This window comes from Ranitomeya imitator, chromosome 3 (assembly GCF_032444005.1).
Source record: "Ranitomeya imitator isolate aRanImi1 chromosome 3, aRanImi1.pri, whole genome shotgun sequence".
NCBI classification, from domain to species: Eukaryota; Metazoa; Chordata; class Amphibia; order Anura; family Dendrobatidae; genus Ranitomeya; species Ranitomeya imitator.
In genome coordinates, this window is record NC_091284.1 from 312042338 (window position 1) to 312063285 (window position 20948).

Genomic DNA, 20948 nt, shown 5'->3' on the forward strand with positions numbered 1-20948 from the left:
ATGTATACTATATACAGGAGAGATGACACACAGGTATATACTATATAAATGAGGAGATGACATACAGGTACATACTATATACATACTATATACAGGAGGAGATGACATACAGGTATATACTATATACAGGAGGAGGTGACACACAGGTATATACTATATACAGGAGCAGATTACCTACAGGTATATACTATATACAGGAGGAGATGACATACAGGTATATGCTATATATAGAAGGAGATGACATACAGGTATATACTATATATAGGAGGAGATGACATACAGGTATATACTATATATAGGAGGAGATGACATACAGGTATATACTATATATAGGAGGAGATGACATACTGGTATATACTATATATAGGAGGAGATGACATACAGGTATATACTATATGCAAGGGAGATGACACACAGCAGGTATATACTATATACAGGGGAGATGATATACAAGTATATACTATATACAGGAGATGACATACAGGTGTATACTATATATAAGGGAGATGACAAACATGTATATACTGAGGTGAAAATGAGAGGTGTGAGTGCAAAATGAGAGGAGTGAGGGAAAATAGTGTAGTGATCGGAAAATGAAATGTGAGGTCGAAATGACAAGTGTTAGGCGGGAATGAGAGGAGTGAGGGAGAAAATGAGAGGTGTGAGGGAGAAAATGAGAGATGTGATTGGGAAAATGAGAGGCGTGATGGGAAAATAAGAAAAGTGACGTGCTATAACTAACCACAGATATTTACTATGCCCAGGCAACGCCGGGCTCTTCAGCTAGTCCACTATATAAAGCTGAATGTGTGTGTGTGTGTGTGTGTGTGTGTGTGTGTGTATGTCCGGGATTGGCATCTGCACCGTCGCAGCTACAGCCACAAAATTTTGCACAGTCACACGTCTGGACCCCGAGAGCGTCATAGGCTATGTTGTGAGGCGAAATTTTAACCCCGCGCATTCCAATTCACCAAACAATTTTGCCCCTATCTACATAATGGGGGAAAAAGTGAAAGGAAAAGTGTTGGAAGCGTCGCAGCTACAGCCACAAAATTTTGCACAGTCACACGTCTGGACCCTGAGAGCGTCATAGGCTATGTTGTGAGGTGAAATTTTAACTCCGCGCTTTCCAATTCACCAAACAATTTTTCCCCTATCTACATAATGGGGAAAAGTGAAAGGAAAAGTGTAGGAGGCAAATTGACAGCTGCCAGATGTGAACAAGGGGGACTTAAAGAATGAGAGCGATGGCGCCAAAGAGTATATACCGTACAGTTGCTAAGGTGGGGCCCCGACATGGGATACTCACCACACATGGGGATATGAACACACACACAAAATGCACCACACACTACCACGTGCTTGAACACATATACCACCCCCAGCACACATTTCACCACACATACACCAACCTCGCCACATAAAAGTCGAAACACAAAAGTCGCCGCTCAAAACTCACCACGCGCAAAACTCGCCACATGCAAAAACTAGGCTCACGCAAAACTCGCCACAAGTGCAAAACTCACCTCATGGAAAACTCGCCACATGCAAAACTTGCACACGCGGAAAAATTGCCACATGCACAAAATTTGCAACACATGCAAAAGTTGCCTCACACAAAACTTGCACATACTCAAAAGGCACCAGACATAAAACTCGCCATGCGCAAAACTCGCCATGCGCAAAACTTGCTGCACACAACTTGCTACACTAACCTGTCACATGCAACTCGACACACAAAAAGTTGCTGCACACATGTTGCCACACAAAACTCATCTCACAAAAGTCGCTACATGCATGTCGCCACACACAACTCAACACACACAACTTGACAAACGAAACTCGCCCTAAAACACACACAAGTCTGGTATTAGCCTTCAAAAATAAAAATCTGATTAATAAGCAGACAAACTACAAGAGCAACAAATGTACCATATAGGAAATACGGCAGCTGTCAGTCACATGACCTGTCTATTATGTGTATGTGTGAGCTAATATATACTGCCAGGGGGGAGGGCTTCCTGTTGCCTGGGGATCAGGCTGCCAATTTATCTTACAAATACTGAGGTAAAAATACTGAGCAAATAACGTGTGAACGAGGTCTAATACAGGAGATCACACAGGTATATACTATATACAGGGGAGATGACACACAGGTATATACTATATACAGGAGGAGATGACATACAGGTATATACTATATATAGAAGGAGATGACATACAGGTATATACTATATATAGGAGGAGATGACATACAGGTATATACTATATATAGGAGATGACATACAGGTATATACTATATATAGGAGGAGATGACATACAGGTATATACTATATATAGGAGGAGATGACATACAGGTATATACTATATACAGGGGAGATGACACACAGCAGGTACATACTATATACAGGGGAGATGACATACAGGTGTATACTATATATAAGAGATGACAAACATGTATATACTTAGGTGAAAATGAGAGGTGTGAGGAGAAAATGAAAAGGTGTGAGTGCAAAATGAGAGGAGTGAGGGAAAATAGTGTAGTGATCAGAAAATGACAGATGTGAGGTCGAAATGACAAGTGTTAGGCGGGAATGAGAGGAGTGAGGGAGAAAATGAGAGGTGTGAGGGAGAAAATGAGAGATGTGAGGGGGAAAATTAAAGATGTGATTGGGAAAATGAGAGGCGTGATGGGAAAATAAGAGAAGTGACGTGCTATAACTAACAACAGATATTTACTATGCCCAGGCAACGCCGGGCTCTTCAGCTAGTTATTAAAATAAATAATTCTACAAAAAATGACGTGGGGTCCCCCCATTTTTGACAACCAGCCTTGCTTAATCAGACAGCTGGGGGCTGGTAAGGTGTCATGGATATTGACCCCCCCCCCAACCTAAAAATAGCAGCCCACAGCCTCCCAGAAAGGACATTAGATGCACCAATTCTGGTGCTTTACCTGGCTCTTCCCACTTGCCCTGTAGCTGTGGCAAGTGGGGTATTATTTGTAGGGTTGATGTCACCTTTGTATTGTCAGGTGCAATCAAGTCCACGTCTTGGGTAATGTAGAGGTATCTACGAGACACCTATCCATTGCTAATCTTTTATAGTTGTATGGTAAATAAATATACTTGCTGTGTCTGTCAAGTCCTTTATTTGAAATAAAAAACACACTTTTTTATTTTTATTTAAAATTAACAAACAGGTGAGTATAACGTCTAATTCCACTAAATCCCTCATCTCCTGTAATAAAAACAAAAATAAAAAAACAACAATATCCCTCACCTGTCTGCCATTCTGTCCCACAACGTAACCATGTCTGGGGGATAAATATTTTTCAACCTAGACGGTGACCAGATGCGACTGTCCAGGCTGAGAACCGCTGGTGAATGAGCTGCTGTAGTTCAGGTAAGTGAGTTCACAGCAGATCACCGTAGGAACCCACACTGGAATTTTCATTTATTTATAGCGCAGGCAGCGGGTGATGAATACTCCCATCAGCCGCCACCTGCTCTCACTGGTATTAGCGGCAACAGGTGTAGGCTGATGGGAGTAATAGTCCCATCAGCCGCCACCTGCTCTCATTGTCATCACTTGAGTATAACTCTCATCGTTCTCCCCTGCTCCTGCTGATCACTGGCAGAGCAGAGGAGAATGATGTGAGCCGTCTTCAGCACAGGGGAACAGCGCTTACTGTATTGCTGTTTCTCAGGCGTCGGTACGTGTCTCATGTATGACATCCCAATGTGTCATCCGTGCGCACGTGCACAGGACGTTTTGTGGCCCATTCTGCCGGTAAAGAACAGATATGTCAGCATGTTTTGCCTACGGACATACCGTCCATGGAAACACACTGACCTGTGCACAGATCCATTCACTTTAATGGGTCTACATGTGTAAGTGTCTCTGGTAATGTGTGGAAATGTCTCTGCTAGGTGTGAACTGTCACCACATGTACTGGACACACTGACCTCTGAAAGAGGCCTTGCAGACACTTTTTTCACTCCAAAAGTCAAACTGAGCTCTTTCCTGTCATGCACCCAAACAGTAGTTTTCCACCATGCATGGGGCATCCGCATACTCAGGAGAAATTGCACAACAAATTGAATGGTTCATTTTTTTCTTGTTACCCTTGTGAAAATAACAAAATTGGGGGCCAATTCGACATTTTTGTGGGAAAAATTAAAATGTTCATTTATACCTTCCACATTGCTTTAATTCCTGTGAAGCACCTAAAGGCTTAATAAACTTCTTGAATGTGGTTTTGAGGACTTTTAGGGTTGCAGTTTTTAAAGGGAACCTGTCACCCCCAAAATCGAAGGTGAGCTAAGCCCACGTGCATCAGGGGCTTATCTACAGCATTTGTGCACTGCAGTACTTTGCTGGGAAAGTTCAGAGAGGTCCGGCGCTTGCGAACTGCAGTGCTTTGCTCTGACCTCAACAGGGCAGACAAAGTACGCCTGCGCCGGAGCTGCAGCGTGAAGTCAAGAAGAGGACATCATCGTATGAAGATAGGAGGCGCCGGACCGGACCGCGACGCCCATCGGATCAGTCAGAGACCGCCCCTGGGTGAGTATAATCTAACGTCTTTTTCTCATCTTTCAGGTTACATCGGGGGCTTATCTACAGCATTCCTGAATGCTGTAGATAAGCACCTGATGCTGGTGGGCTTAGCTCACCTTCGATTATGGGGGTGACAGGTTCTATTTAAGATTGTGTCACTTTGAGATTTTTTTTGTCTGGTCTCTGAGATTTGGTGGTTTTAAAAAACAAACAAACAAACAAAAAAAAAAACAAATACCGTAAATGTTTTGATGATCTAAAGTAGACATGTGGAAATGCTACTATGTATTATCTATTTGTGTGGTATATGGTAATTGTTTGGTTTAATAGCATAACAATTCTACATTTGAAAATGTTGAAATTTTCAAAAAATTTTTGTCAAATTTTTTATAAGTTCATAAATATACACATTTACAGGTCCTTCTCAAAAAATTAGCATATAGTGTTAAATTTCATTATTTACCATAATGTAATGATTACAATTAAACTTTCATATATTATAGATTCATTATCCACCAACTGAAATTTGTCAGGTCTTTTATTGTTTAAATACTGATGATTTTGGCATACAACTCCTGATAACCCAAAAAACCTGTCTCAATAAATTAGCATATTTCACCCATCCAATCAAAGTGTTTTTTAATAACAAACAAAAAAACCATCAAATAATAATGTTCAGTTATGCACTCAATACTTGGTCGGGAATCCTTTGGCAGAAATGACTGCTTCAATGCGGCGTGGCATGGAGGCAATCAGCCTGTGACACTGCTGAGATGTTATGGAGGCCCAGGATGCTTCAATAGCGGCCTTAAGCTCATCCAGAGTGTTGGGTCTTGCGTCTCTCAACTTTCTCTTCACAATATCCCACAGATTCTCTATGGGGTTCAGGTCAGGAGAGTTGGCAGGCCAATTGAGCACAGTAATACCATGGTCAGTAAACCATTTACCAGTGGTTTTGGCACTGTGAGCAGGTGCCAGGTCGTGCTGAAAAATGAAATCTTCATCTCCATAAAGCATTTCAGCCGATGGAAGCATGAAGTGCTCCAAAATCTCCTGAAAGCTAGCTGCATTGACCCTGCCCTTGATGAAACACAGTGGACCAACACCAGCAGCTGACATGGCACCCCACACCATCACTGACTGTGGGTACTTGACACTGGACTTCAGGGATTTTGGCATTTCCTTCTCCCCAGTCTTCCTCCAGACTCTGGCACCTTGATTTCCGAATGACATGCAAAATTTGCTTTCATCAGAAAAAAGTACTTGGGACCACTTAGCAACAGTCCAGTGCTGCTTCTCTGTAGCCCAGGTCAGGCGCCTATGCCGCTGTTTATGGTTCAAAAGTGGCTTTACCTGGGGAATGCGGCACCTGTAGCCCATTTCCTGCACAAGCCTGTGCACGGTGGCTCTGGATGTTTCCACACCAGACTCAGTCCACTGCTTCCTCAGGTTCCCCAAGGTCTGGAATCGGTCCTTCTCCACAATCTTCCTCAGGGTCCGGTCTCCTCTTCTCGTTGTACAGCGTTTTCTGCCACATTGTTTCCTTCCAACAGACTTACCATTGAGGTGCCTTGATACAGCACTCTGGGAACAGCCTATTTGTTGAGAAATTTCTTTCTGGGTCTTACCCTCTTGCTTGAGGGTGTCAATGATGGCCTTCTTGACATCTGTCAGGTCGCTAGTCTTACCCATGATATGGGTTTTGAGTAATGAACCAGGCAGCGAGTTTATAAAAGCCTCAGGTATCTTTTGCATGTGTTTAGAGTTAATTAGTTGATTCAGAAGATTAGGGTAATAGGTCGTTTAGAGAACCTTTTCTTGATATGCTAATTTATTGAGACAGGTTTTTTGGGTTATCAGGAGTTGTATGCCAAAATCATCAGTATTAAAACAATAAAATTCCTGACAAATTTCAGTTGGTGGATAATGAATCTATAATATATGAAAGTTTAATTCTAATCATTACATTATGTTAAATAATGAAATTTAACACTATATGCTAATTTTTTGAGAAGGACCTGTATATTGGCCAAAGTTTAACCTTAACATGAAGTACAACTTGTCACGAAAAAACAATTTTCGAATCACTGGGATATGTTGAAGCGTTCCGGAGTTATTACCACATAAAGTGAGATTTGGAAAATTTGGCCTGGTCAGGAAGTTCACCTTCTGGCTCTGTGCTGAAGGGGTTTAAAATAATCACAATTCACTTTTAGAAACAGAGTGGAGCAAGGCTGTGGTGTCGGTTCAAAGTTTCTGATTCCAACACTTCTATTTTTTCCACACTTAATAAATGGCCATTAATTAGCAATAACAAATTTCCTGTAGTAAAATAGTACCACAACTGTTTTTTAGAAATAGAGGTCATAGATTGGATTGAACATACAATTAATTAATATTTCTAAACATACAAATATCCTATGAAAATGAATTGACCAATATTAATAACTGCTAATAATTTATTTAATTCTGAGTTCTTACATTTCTATTCTACCTAAAGCTAGTTGCAACTCCATAGCCCTTTTGTGCAGGGCACATGCTCCTTTTCTGGAATTCTGCCAATAATAAAAAAAAAAAAAAAAAAGAAAAAATGAAATGTAAACATGGTGTCTATGCAATGGAAGAGTGTTGGGCGGACTTTTGAAATAACACAAACGTTGCAACTAGTACCCAGTTTTTGTTTGTATTTACAGGATATAATATTAGGTATAATAACTTGTGTATGATAATGTGTCACACATATCGTTAGACTTACCCACCGATGTATTCTACAGAATAATGATAACGAAACCGCCCTGCACTGTGCTGCACAATATGGACACACTGAGGTCGTTCGGGTTTTACTGGAGGAATTGACTGACCCTACAATGCGAAACCACAAGATGGAGACACCCCTGGATTTGGCAGCACTGTATGGGCGCTTGGAAGTAGTGAAGCTCCTACTCAATGCCCACCCTAACTTGCTGAGCTGCCACACACGGAAGCACACTCCTCTTCATCTGGCGGCTCGCAATGGCCACAGAGCAGTTGTCAGAGTTTTGCTGGATGCTGCTATGGATATCAACTACATGGTATAATCGTACATATTACTCATAACTTTTTTCAATGTACCATATGTTTATATTGCATTTTTTTTTTTTTTTTTTTTTTTTACGTGTTAATTAAAAATATTCCCTTCCTACATTATTTTTCAGTAACCTTGATATTTTTTTTTTTCCAGACAGAGAAAGGAAGTGCATTACATGAAGCTGCATTGTTCGGGAAGGCTGATGTTGTTCAAGTGCTTCTAGATGCAGGTGATTAACTTATTTATATTAATACCCTACTTGTCATGTGATGCATCGGAAAGCCCCAACAAAATTTCAAGTGCATTGAAATTGCCAAAAAGTGCACTGTTAAAATATTTTTTTCTTTTTTTTTTTAAATTTCTTATGTTCACTACCGCATTTTGCGCATTGTAAGACGCACCGGATTATAAGACACATTTTTGCTTATTTTTTGCACTCTGAGCTGAAATTTTTACTCCTATCATTTTGGGTTAGATAGGACGATTTGATTACACCATTTACTTATCCGATCAATTTACTTTATATTTTAGTAGATCAAACTTTTACGAATGCAGCGATACCAAATATGTGTTTTTATTTTTAGTAGGGGCAAAGGGGGTGTGATTTCAACTTTTGTGTTTTTTTTATTTTTTTTTCATATTTTTTAAAACATTTTTCAGTTTTTACTGTATTTTATAATCCCATTAGGGGACTGGAAGCTGCTATCGCCTGGAAGCTAAAATCATGGTCTGTGAACCCCAGCTATAGGATGGCTTTCACAGGAGAATAGTCAGGACAAACAGAACCTCCAGCTGTCATGGGTGCGTGGAATAATGTGCCCCTCTGCTGGCGTATTTTAAATGCCATTGTTACAGCGGCATTTAACTGGTTAACAGGCACGGGCGGAGCTCCATGCCACCTGCTGCTGTTGAAGGCACATAATGGCTGATTGTAACCTTCAATCACATCTGCTGTTTCATATCTATTGTTCTGGTGTACAGATGACAAATGACATATATTGGATATGCATGTATATAAAAAATAAAGGGAACACTTAAATCCCGCATCCTAGATATCACTGAATGAAATATTCCGGTTGTAAATCTTTATGCATTGCAGAGTAGAATGTGTTGAGAAAAATAAAACCTAAAAATTATCAACGTAAATTACAACTAATATCCCACGGAGGTTTGGAGTGGAATGATGCTCAAAATCAAAGTGGAAAATGAAGTTACAGGCTGATCCAACTTCAGTGAAATTGTCTCAAGACAAGGAAATGATGCTCAGTAGTGTGTGTGGCTTCCACGTGCCTGTATGACCTCCCTACACCTGGGCATGCTCCTGATGAGGCGGCAAATGATCTCCTAAGGGATCTCCTCCCAAACCTGGACTAAAGCATCCGCCAACTCCTTGACAGTCTGTGGTGCAACGTGACGTTGGTGGATGGTGCGAGACATGATGTCTCAGATGTGTTCAATCGGATTCAGGTCTGGGGAACGAGCAGGCCAGTCAATAGCTTCAATGCCTTCATCTTACACGAACTGCTGACACACTCCTGCCGCATGAGGTCTGGCATTATCCTGCATTAGGAGGACCCCATTGCCAACCGCACCAGCATATGGTCTCAAGGGGTCTGAGGATCTCATCTCGGTACCTCATGGCAGTCAGGCTACCTTTGGCGAGCACATGGAGAGCTATCCGGCCCTCCAAAAAAAATGCCACCCTAAGTGGACAGTTTGATTTCACGGAGGTTTGATTTACTTGGAGTTATATTCTGTTGTTTACAGGTAAGTTCACACAGAGTGTTTTTGCTGCGTTTTTTTATGCTAATTTTCAGCTGCATTTTACAGTACCGGCAAAGCCTATGAGATTTCTGAAATCTCATGCGCACACATTGAGTTTTTGTGTGATCAGTATTTTGTGCTTCGCTGCGTTTTGTGGACATAGGGCGTGTCACTTCTTGAATCGATGGTGAAAAAACGCTGCACATGCGCAAGGTTGACTTTTCTTGCAGCGTATTTGCTGCAGAAAAGTCAAGGAGAGCCGGATGTGACGTCACATTCAGCTCTGGTACATCTAGATGGCAGGCTGCATAATGCGTTTATGCAGCCTGTCATCCAGCAGAGCGGACTCGTTCCCCATTCACTTGAATGGGGGGTCCGACATTACAGTGTTTGACACGCTGTCATTTCCATGACAGCGCGGCAAACACTGCTTCTGATCGGCGGGGAAATTCTCCTGCCGATCAGAGAGCTGCTTCTCCCTGCTATCAGAAGAGAGCGGGGAGCGCTCAGCTGTGATCGGAGGTGTAAACTCACCTCCGATCACTGGTGTCAGCTGATGGGACTGTTGCTCCCATCATCTGACACCTACAGCCACTAATTACAGTGACAGCAGGAGCAGCGGCTGGGAGTTTTCATCCACCGCTCCTGCGCAATAAATAATTTAAAAAATAAATAAATAGTTGTGGGTTCCCCCCTATTTTTGATAACCAGCCAGACAAATCTCACAGCTGGGGGCTGCAACTGTCAGCTTCAGCAAGGCTTGTTATCAGGAATAGAGGGGTCCTCACGCTTTTTAAAAAAAAATTATTTAAGTAAATAATTTAAAAAAAAAAGGCGTGGGATCCTCCCCATTTTTGACAGCCAGCCTTGCTAAAGCTCACAGCTGGGGGCTGGTATTCTCAGGCTGGTTAGGGGCCATTGATATAGGCCCCCCAGCCTAAAAATAGCAGCCCACAGCTGCCCAGAAAAGGCACATCTATTAAATGCGCCAATTCTGGCACTTTGCCCTGTAGCAGTGGCAAGTGGGGTAATAAGAGGTTAATGTCACCTTGCTATTGTAAGGTGACATTAAGCCGACTTAGTAATGGAGAGGCGTCAATAAGACACCTTTCTATTACTAATTCTATAGTAGTTAAATGGTTAAATAAACACACATGCAAGAAAAAAGTGTTTTAATGAAATAAAACACAGGTTTGACCATCTTTTTATTGTTCTGCCATTCCAAAGTGAAGCCATCGATCTTCTGTAATAAATAAAATAAAAAAGCAGAAGTATTTTCCCTGATCCGTCATAGTCCAATATAACGAGTATCTGACGCAATATCTGGGGGAGATAAAGCTTACAACAAGGAGCGATGCTAATGCGACCGCTCCCGGCTGTAAGCGACTGGGGAATGAATGATACGCAGCAGGCTCAGTAACGAGCAGTGACATCACCGAGCCTGCTCTCCCTCACAGCCTGACCTGAAGTTACCTCTCCACCATGGGAAAATGCCAGGGAAGAGGATACCGCAGGTAATGTATCTATCTATCTATCTATCTATCTATCTATCTATCTATCTATCTATCTATCTATCTATCTATTCTATCTATCTATTCTATCTATCTATTCTATCTATCTATTCTATCTATCTATTCTATCTATCTATTCTATCAATATATCTACTCATTCTATCTGCAGGAAGTTGGTTTTTTTTTCTTTGTGCATTCAATTTATTGGCATTCACAAAGAGAAAAAAACTCTGCAAAAAACACTGCAAAAAACGCACCTTCTTTCCTGGCAAGATGATCAGGTTTTGCTGCAGAAGAAAAACACAGAAAAAATGTCTGTGTGAACTTACCCTAAGTGTTCCCTTTATTTTTTTGTGAAAAAAAAAAAAAAAAAAAAATATATATATATATAGATATATATAGATATATATAGATATATATATATATCTATATATATATATATATATCTATATATACACACACACACACACACACACACACACACACACACACACACACACACACACACATATATATATACATACACACACACACACACACACACACACTCTCTCACTCACACTCACTCTCTCACACTCTCTCTCTCTCTCACACTCTCTCTCTCACGCACACACATGCACACACACTACATAATATCTACTATATAATTGCCTAAGGGGTACTTCCGTCTTTCGGTCTTCAACTTCCGTCACGGAAATCCCTCGTCGCTGATTGGTCTCGCCAGCTGCCTGTCCTGGCTGCCGTGACCAATCAGCGACGGGCACAGTCCGGCCGAGAATTAGTCCCTCCTTACTCCCGTCCAGTCAGTGCCGGGCGCCCGCTCCATACTCCCCTACAGTCAGCGCTCACACAGGGTTAATGACAGCGTTAATGGACCGCGTTATGCCGCGGGTAAGCACTCCGTTAACGCTGCTATTAACCCTTTGTGACCAACTTTTTACTTTTTGCATAGGCAGCATCAATAGTAAAAAAGATCTAATGTTAAAAATAATAAAAAAACAAAAAAACTGCTATTCTCACCATCCGTCTTCCGCCGAGGCGCGCGCGGCTGCCGCCAGCTTCCGTTCTCAGAGATGCATTGCAAAATTACCCAGAAGACTTAGCGGTCTCGCAAGACCGCTACGTCATCTGTGTAATTTTGCAATGCATCTTGGGAACGGAAGCTGGCGGCAGCCGCGCGCGCATCGACAGAGCTTCGCTGGACAACGGAGGGTGAGTATAGAACTATTTTTTATTTTAATTATTTTTTTTAACAGGGATATGGTGCCCACACTGCTAAATACTACGTGGGCTGTGTTATATATTGTGTGGGAAGTGTTATATACTACATGGCTGCTATATACTACATGGGCAGTGTTATATACTATGTGGGCAATATTGTATACTACGTGGGCTGTGTTATATACTGCGTGGCTGCTATATACTACGTGGGCAATGTTATATACTTTGTGGGCAGTGTTATATACTACGTGGGAAATGTTATATACTGTTTGGGCTGTATTAACGCATCGTGTATTCTACAATATGTCATGGCCTGTGCTATATACCGTGTGGCTGCTATATACATACATACATACATATTCTAGAATACCCGATGCGTTAGAATCGGGCCACCATCTAGTATATTATAATAGTCATGGCTAAAAGTGTTTTACACCCAAGAAAATATGAAATAATTCTCCCAGAAAATTATTTAAGTTACGCATGTTTTGTTAATTCCAAGCATATGATGCTCATTCAAGTTCACTTCTGGCAAGTAACAGATGTGGGCAATATGAAAATCACATCTAAAATCAAATAAAAGGGAGAGAGGGTGACTAAATGTTTTCATTGTGTCCACATTAAGCATGGAGAACAGAAAGCGTAAAAGTGAACGGTCTTGAGGACTTGAGAACCAAAATTGTTGAAAAATATCAACAATCTTAAGGTTATAAGTCCATCTCCAGATATCTTGATGTTTCTTTGCCCATGGTGCGCAACTTAAAGGGCCACTGTCACCCCCCTGCAGCCGTTATAAACTAAAAGAGCCACCTTGTGCAGCAGTAATGCCGCATTCTAACAAGGTGGCTCTTTTAGTTTTGTGTTCAGGTATTACTAAAATAAAGCGCTTTGAAACTTTGCAAAAATACCTATCTTTGTCCACGGAGGCGGGTCCTCAATCCCCAGCTTGAACGGTACTCTGCCGTCACTCACATCTTCATGGGCTTTCGGCGCCGCCCCCCCCCTGCGCTGGTTTCTCTTCTTTAATCAAGAAGTTAACAACCCATGGAACTGTAGCTTATCTGACTGGTCGTGGATGGAAAAAAAAAGTTGAAAGGTTGCATTGCAAAATAGTCCGGATAGTGGATAAGCCTCCCCAATCAAGTTCCAAAAAAATTCAAGCTGTCCTGCATGCTCAGAGTGCATCAGTGTCAATACTAACTGTCCATTTACTTTTGAATTAAATGAAACGCTATTGCAGGAGACCCAGGAGTACTCCACTGCTGAAAGAGACATTAAAAAGCTGAACTGCAGTTTGCCAAAAAGAACGTGAGAAAGCAAAAAAAAAAACTTCTGGGAAAGCATCTTGTGGATGAGACCAAGCTAGTGTTTATTTTTTATTTTTATAAAGCTCATCATTCTACTGTTTACCGAAAAAGGAATGAGACCTACAAAGAAAAGAACACATGACCTACAGTCAGATATGGTGGAGGTTCAAAGATGTTTTGGGCTTATTTTGCTGCCTCTGGCGCTGAGTGCCTGTGTTCAATGCATCATGAAATCTGAAGGTTACCAAAGGACTTTGGGTCGCAATGTAGGACCCAGTGTCTGAAAGCTGGGTTTGCACCCTAGGTCATGGGTCTTCTAGCAGAGCAATGACCCCTAACATACTTCAAGAAGCACCCAGAAATGGATGGCAGCAAAGCGATGGAGAGTTCTGAAGTGGCCAGCAATGAGTCCAGATTTAAATCCCATTAAACACCTGTCAAGAGATCTTAAATTGCTGTTGGGAGATGGCACCCTTGAAATATAAGAGATCTGAAGCAGTTTGCAAAGGAAGAGTGGTCCAAAATTTGAGTTGAGAAGTGTAAGAAGCTTGTTATAGGAAGTGATTGATTGCAGTTATTTATTCCAAAGGGTGTACAATTTTGAACAACCATTTTTGGGGTTTTGTGTTTTTCAAATATACACAAAAAATATAAACAAGGGTATAACAAAACTTGTGTAATTGCAATAATTTTCTGAAACAACTTCAAAGGTGCCAACATTTTCGGCCATGTGTATACACTACCGTTCAAAAGTTTAGTATCACCCAGACAATTTTGTGTTTTCCATGAAAACTCATACTTTTATTAATCAAATGAGTTGCCAAGTGAACTGAATATCTAGTCCAGACATTGAAAAGGTTCGAAAAAAAGATTTTTATTTGAAATAATAATTTTCTCCTTCAAACTTTGCTTTTGTCAAAGAATGCTCCCTTTGCAGCAATTCCAGCATTGCAGACTTGTCATTCTAGCAGTTAATTTGCTGAGGTAGTCTGGAGAAATTTCACCCCATGGTTCCAGAAGACCCTCCCACAAGTTGGTTTGGCTTGATGGGCACTTTTTGCGTACCATACGGTCAAGCTGCTCCCACAACAGCTCAATGGGGTTGAGATCTGGTGACTGCGCTGGCCACTCCATTACAGATAGAATACCAGCTGCCTGCTTCTTCCTTAAATAGTTCTTGCATAATTTGGAGGTGTGCTTTGGGTCATTGTCCTGTTGTAGGATGAAATTGGCTCCAATCAAGCGCTGTCCACAGGGTATGACATGGCTTTGCAAAATGGAGTGATAGCCTACCTTATTCAAAATCCTTTTTACCTAGAACAAATCTCCCACTTTACCAGCACCAAAGCAACCCCAGCCCATCACATTACCCCTACCATGCTTGACAAATGGTGTCAGGCACTCTTCCAGTATCTTTTCAGTTGTCCTGCATCTCACAAATGTTCTGTGTGATCTAAACACCTCAAACTTGGATTCGTCTGTCTGTACACTTTTTTTCCAATCTTCCTCTGTCCAATGTCTGTGTTGTTTTGCCCATATTAATCTTTTTCTTTTATTAGCCAGTCTCAGATATGGCTTTTTCTTGGCTACTCTGCCCTGAAGGCCAGCATCCTGGAGTCGCCTCTCCACTGTAGACGTTGACACTGGCATTTTGCGTGTACTATTTAATGAAGCTGTTTGTATTACTGGTTGTCTGAGGAATGTTCTACCATGCTGAATGCACTTGGGCAGAAAAATATTTAAAATCTGCTGCCTGCAGCTCCTTTTGCAATGGCCGACCCTTGATGCCCAGATGTGCTCGTTGGGAGACGTAGTCGTAGAGGCAGGAGGCTGTGGTAGCTCCTTTAGGGCACTCAGGTTGCCCACTGTAGCATGAAATAACATGCAGCCTGACATTTCCGTGTTAAAAACATCAGCCCCTGTGACTATTTAAAGAAATGGCCCTATTGCTGGATACAAGACCAAAGCAGTGTAATGCTGAGTTGTTAGTGCACCTAGAATGAAGACTAGAGGGGTCCGGCAACCATATGTTATGCCACTTCACATTATGCAACCCTACCCTGGAATTGGATATTTGTGACGTTCCTCCATTAATTCCTCTTCATGAGGTTCCCCCGTGAATTCCTCTTCATGACGTTGAACACATGATCTCTTTACCAATCTCAAGCTATCGGTGCATCCAAGACCAAATTAAAATTAAAGGCTGAAGTCGATAGACCTCTACTATAGCTTTTTTTTTGCCATCTTGCTCTGCAGTATGATAGCCTTTAAGAGCGGTGGCATGAGGCCAAAGAAACACATGGAGATTGCGGTTTAGCTCGCAGCCCTGTGTCATGCAAATGCCTTTTGATGGTGTGGCATAATTTACGGTAGCTAGAACCATCTAGTCATCTTTCCAGGTACACTAAGGTTATGTGCACACGGTGTGTTTTTGCAGCTTTTTTCCGCACTGAAATGGACTAAATAGCAAAGCCACTAGAGACTCAAGGTCAACAAAAATTCAATTTTCAACAGCAGAAAAAAAAAGGCAGCAACACTTACCTGCCCAGATCTTCGAACAAATGCACTGTAGGGTGGAGCCAGCCCATAAAGCAAGATGTTAGCAACACAGGTGCAAAATACCAGATCAACAGCCACTCTTCACATACCCACTCCTGGAGGGGGTGACTGCCCAGTATACAATTGCACAATAAAGGCCCACATAGGGCGTTGTTCACACAATGGTACTGCATAGTGTCTGGTTCACAGCCTATTAGTCACGCCCCTACTTTTCGATTAGGCGGGCTGGCCAGTACACTCTCAATGCATCCCAGTGCGAACACCCCTCATGCGAGACCGAACGTGTTTGGGCTTGGCTGCACCCCGAAAAATATAGTGCAAAAATTATTCAAAAATAGTGAGGTATTGGTTGATTTTTTTTGGCCAAAATACGCAAGCTCGTAACCCACGCTTACGAGTCCCACACTAAGCTAAATAGCAAAGCCACTAGAGACTCAGGAGTGGGTATGTGGAGAGTGGCTGTTGATCTGGTATTTTGCACCTGTGTTGCTAACCTCTTGCTTTATGGGCTGGCTGCACTTTGCAGCGCATTTGTTCTAAGATCTGGGCAGGTAAGTCTTGCTGCCTTTTTATTCCGCACTGAAATTGGCCAAAAACCCTAGGGAATCCTTATGCCAGCTAACTCAATTACAATCCTGAAGTGCTGTGCACATGATCAGTAAATTTCCTCTGAGTATTTGCAGTGGGGGTTTTTTCTGCAGCATTTCTATTCTGTGAGGATTTTTAGCGTTTTTTACCACATTGACTTCAATTGAGTCAGTCACATCCACTGCCAAAACACGGGTATAAAAATATTTGCGGATTTGCTGAGTTTTTTATTGCGTATTTACAGTTTTCCTATGGTGTTTCCCACGCTGTCATCTGTGTGACAGCGTGGGAAACACCGCCTTGGCAGTTCTTATCGACGGTAGCGTTACCACTGGTAATGTCGTTACAGTCGGTTAGAGCGCTGCAGTGTCATGCTGTCAGATGTGAGCTTGACCCCGCAACTGTGACTGTGACCCGCGGTAAAGAACCTACCTCAGGTCACCAGCATTAGCTGATGAGAGACTACTAGTTCCATCAGGCTACATCTGCTGTCACTGATAAGTGATAGCAGGTGCTGCTGATGGGAGAAGTAGTCTCTCGTCAACCAGTGCCTGTCCTCAAACTTAAAAAAATAAAAAAATCTTTTAACATAATTAAGTACATATTCAAATAAAAAACTTGTTATGCTCGCCTAACACCAAATCCCCAATGCCCTTGTTGCCTATAAAAAAAAAAAGTTAAATAAAAAAATCAACATATACTCAACGCCCAATCCCCGATGCCCATATTTTCTGTAAACAATCAAAAATAATAAACAACCATATACTGTCTTGTCCGCCATAGTCTACATAATCCAGAGTGTCTCACTGCAATCTCACTTTTAGAGCAGTCACATCGAGAGACGTGACCGCTCTATCAATCCTCTAGATACATACTACCAGGAAGGTCATCGCTCCCGCAATATATAGCGCTGAGGTGCTTCAGGTGTCTGCTTTCCCTCTGCTGGTTATGAAAATTATGAGGAAGCCTACCCAATTTTTTTTTCATTATTTGTAAAAATTAACAGGTATTGTGGTGCATGCTGATTTCTGCCAATTGCGTTTTGGTTAGAACCTATGTAGGTTCATTCTGTTAATGCTCCTACATAGGCTGGTGACTGTGTGTGTATTTAACTCTTACCTGTTTAGTAATGAGGCTGTCTGGCTGACACCTTTTCATTACTAAACCTAGGGCTTGGTGTCACGACAGCTGCTGACACAAAGCCCTCATCCCATTACTTTGATGCCACTGTCTCAGTATGAAGGGGTTGAACCAAGAACTTACATCACAAAACATTTTTTTTTTAAATATTGTTATTTAGCTCTAAAAAGCCTTCATTGCTGTACAAAAATGCATGCAAAAAAAGCAATAAAAACGCACCTTTTTGCCACAGCATTTTGCTGGCAAGAGATGCAGAAACCTTGCAGAAATTTCTGTAACCAAATACTCAACGTGTGGACATGCCCTAATAGCCCAGTATTACATTGATTTGATCATGGAACATTTGTACAAAGTATCCCAAAAGTAGTTTGTCAACACGACAACTCCTGAATGCATGTTGCTAGTGCTATTGTGGTCAGTCTACATGGCTGGAAGTGCTATCATAGCCTGCCGGGTCTTTGGGCTTTTCTCCCTTAGAGCACATCTGTGGCATCATTGGTTAGCAATTGCAAAGGGAGCTGCCAGCAGTGGATCTTGATGATTTTCTTGCCAGAGTGCATTCAGTGTGGCAGACGTTTCCTAAGACAACTACTAAAGTCCTCACTCATAGTATAAGTGTGCATGGCGCTCAAAATTGTTTCCGAAACATTTTGAGATGTTTGGAAAATTTTGTGTCCATTATTTGCAGCTCATTAACATGCCTATAGATCCCGTGCTTTTCATAATTCCTCAATTTTTCATTCTTGGTCTGACAACTGTATGTATAGATGTGCATATAAATATTGCGTTTATTATAATCCCGGAATCCAATTGATTTAACTTTTCATGACAGGAATCGACGTCAGCATAACAGACAACAAAGGGATGACTGCATTGGACATTGTCCAGGAGTTGCCATCTCAGAAGAGCCAACAGATAGCTTCACTTATCCAGGGTAAGTCAGCTGTTCCACATACTTTAACACAGAAGCATAGAAGCATTTTCTGTTTGGAGTTGGTTGCGTTTTTAGTTTTAATTTGAAAGGGTTTTTTCCACGAACAAAGTTAATTTCAATCAACAGTTTAATCAATACATCTTGGAATAATAATAAGTTCCACAATTGGATGTGTTAAAAAATGTTCCTGATAGTTCTTCTGTTTTCCATTAGGTCTGTGATATGACATAATTAAAGGCTCACAAGCTAAATCCTTCTAAGCTCTATGTAGAAATAAAAGGTCAGTTTTCTCTGTATGAGTTATAAGTCCCTGCAGAAGAAGGGAATGATTTTTGCAAAGACAAGAGACTTCCTTTTTCTACATAGGGCAGAGAGAAAAATTAGCTGATTAGAAACACAAAATCACAGTGCTATATAGTATGATTGCAATAAATGAAGAAGATCAAAACTGTGATGGGAGTGCTGCTTTCATTACAATGTTCATGGGAAAACCCCTTTACCAGATTATTCTTTTACCCCCCATGACGGCACCACGGAGAGAGAGGGATCCGCCCTCAGGGACTGGAAACCTACAGGTGAAAAAGGCGGTACCTCTCTCCCAGATCAGTTCGGTTTCCTGTCCCTAATGGGGAACCTGCAGCATGATCGTCGTGGGATGCCGAGGGTCCATTGGTGCGATTACTGGCAGTGGGGGGCCCTGCTTCGGACACGGTGGATATCCTTCCCTGAAGGCCACGATCCCAGGGTCGGTGGGCCTTGTGTGTGAGCGAGGGAGAAGCAGTGAAGAAAGACCCAGTCTGCTTCTCCCTATAAAAAAAAGTTAGCAGCTGGTAATAGGTGACTGCGGTCACCTGGTGTCTTACCACCGGTTCTCCTGCTGGGCGTCATGGAGCGGCGAATGGCCGTGCTCCCTCCAGGAAGCGAGGACGCCAGAGAATGAGCGCACACGCGTGCCGGCCTTAAAGCATTCTGGTAGTCCCAGAATGCTCGGCGCAGGGGTCACTTCCGGGGCGGCGCACCGCTGGAACCATTACCCAGAGATGCTGTGCGCCGCCCCGGAAGTGACCCCTGCGCCGAGCATTATACATAAAAGAAAGCAGAAAACAGCATGACTGGTGCTCTGAAAAAAGTCTCACCATGAGTGAGAAGGAGCAACCGGCAGAAGAAATTCTGCAGTCTCCGTCGAAAATGCGCCAACCGCAGCAACGTCCGCAGCAGCAGCACCATCACCAGCATCGACGACAGCATGATACTCCTTCCCAGCGTCGCAGCTCAGGATCTCAACGTAGCAGAGGCTCGGGTGGATCCGGAAGATCAGTAACGGTTCAAGTCAAGGAAGCTACTCCTACGCCAGAACCGGTATCCCCCTTAAATTAGGAGGGTAAGTGATCTTCGTGAATGCTCATTTTCTAAAAAGGGGTTTTATTGTGTTTTTCTTATGGAAAGAAATGTACAACGAAAACCAGGCACAGAGTATGTCCGATCTGCTCTGTAGAACTGCCCGCTACATCGATAAAGAAAACTCTGTGCCATATGCATAGAAAATACCATTTCTGAAGAGTCCCCAAGATTCGCATCTGACTTAAAACGGTTAATTAAAACCCAGGTAGAAGATGCGTTAAAAAGTGCCAAAGGTTTGAAAAGGAAACATAGGTCCAAAAATAGATCCCCGGAGCCATGTTCCAGCGAAGAAGATAACGATACCTCTAATTCAGACAGTTCGCTCTCTTCTCTATCATCCTCTTCTTCCTCGGAAGGGGGCCGCAATTGCTTTCCCATTGATGAGACAGACGCTTTAGTAAAAGCGGTAACAACAACCATGGGACTAGTAGAGACCAAATCCAAAATAGCGCGCAAGACTTTGTTTAGCGGTCTAGAACAAAGGAACGAAGAGCATTTCCAGTAAATGATAAAATACATGCCCTAATAAAAAAAGAGTGGAAGAGACCAGACAAAAAAGTCCTCTTAACCCCGAAAAGGAAATATCCTTTTGACGACCTAGCCTGTTCTTCCTGGAGTAAGGCACCAAAACTGGATGTTGCCATTGCAAAAGCGTCGAAAAAATTTGCTTTACCTTTTGAAGATATGGGGACCATAAATGACCCTATGGATTTCTAAAAGGTTCTCGGGAAGCTGCTGAAGGGGAAGGGGGGGGGGGCGGAGGATGGACTAAAACCAGCTATAGCCAGTACATGTACCGCCAGAGCATTAATGGTGTGGTTAGATCATTTACAATCACAACTAAAAGATAGATCTCCGAGAGAATCGGTATTAGATTCAATCTCAATAATGAAAGG

General features: G+C 42.1%; 1 protein-coding gene across 7 annotated transcripts in view; it reads left to right on the forward strand.

The window, feature by feature from the left end:
* ANKS1A (ankyrin repeat and sterile alpha motif domain containing 1A) overlaps positions 1-20948 on the forward strand; it is a 322349-nt gene that overhangs the window by 99104 nt on the left and 202297 nt on the right. For all 7 annotated transcript variants that reach the window (XM_069756609.1, XM_069756607.1, XM_069756606.1 and 4 more), the window contains 3 exons: positions 7335-7631; positions 7781-7856; positions 18550-18651. In XM_069756609.1, the coding sequence (XP_069612710.1) occupies positions 7335-7631; positions 7781-7856; positions 18550-18651 (475 nt within the window). The remainder of the gene's footprint in view (positions 1-7334; positions 7632-7780; positions 7857-18549; positions 18652-20948) is intronic.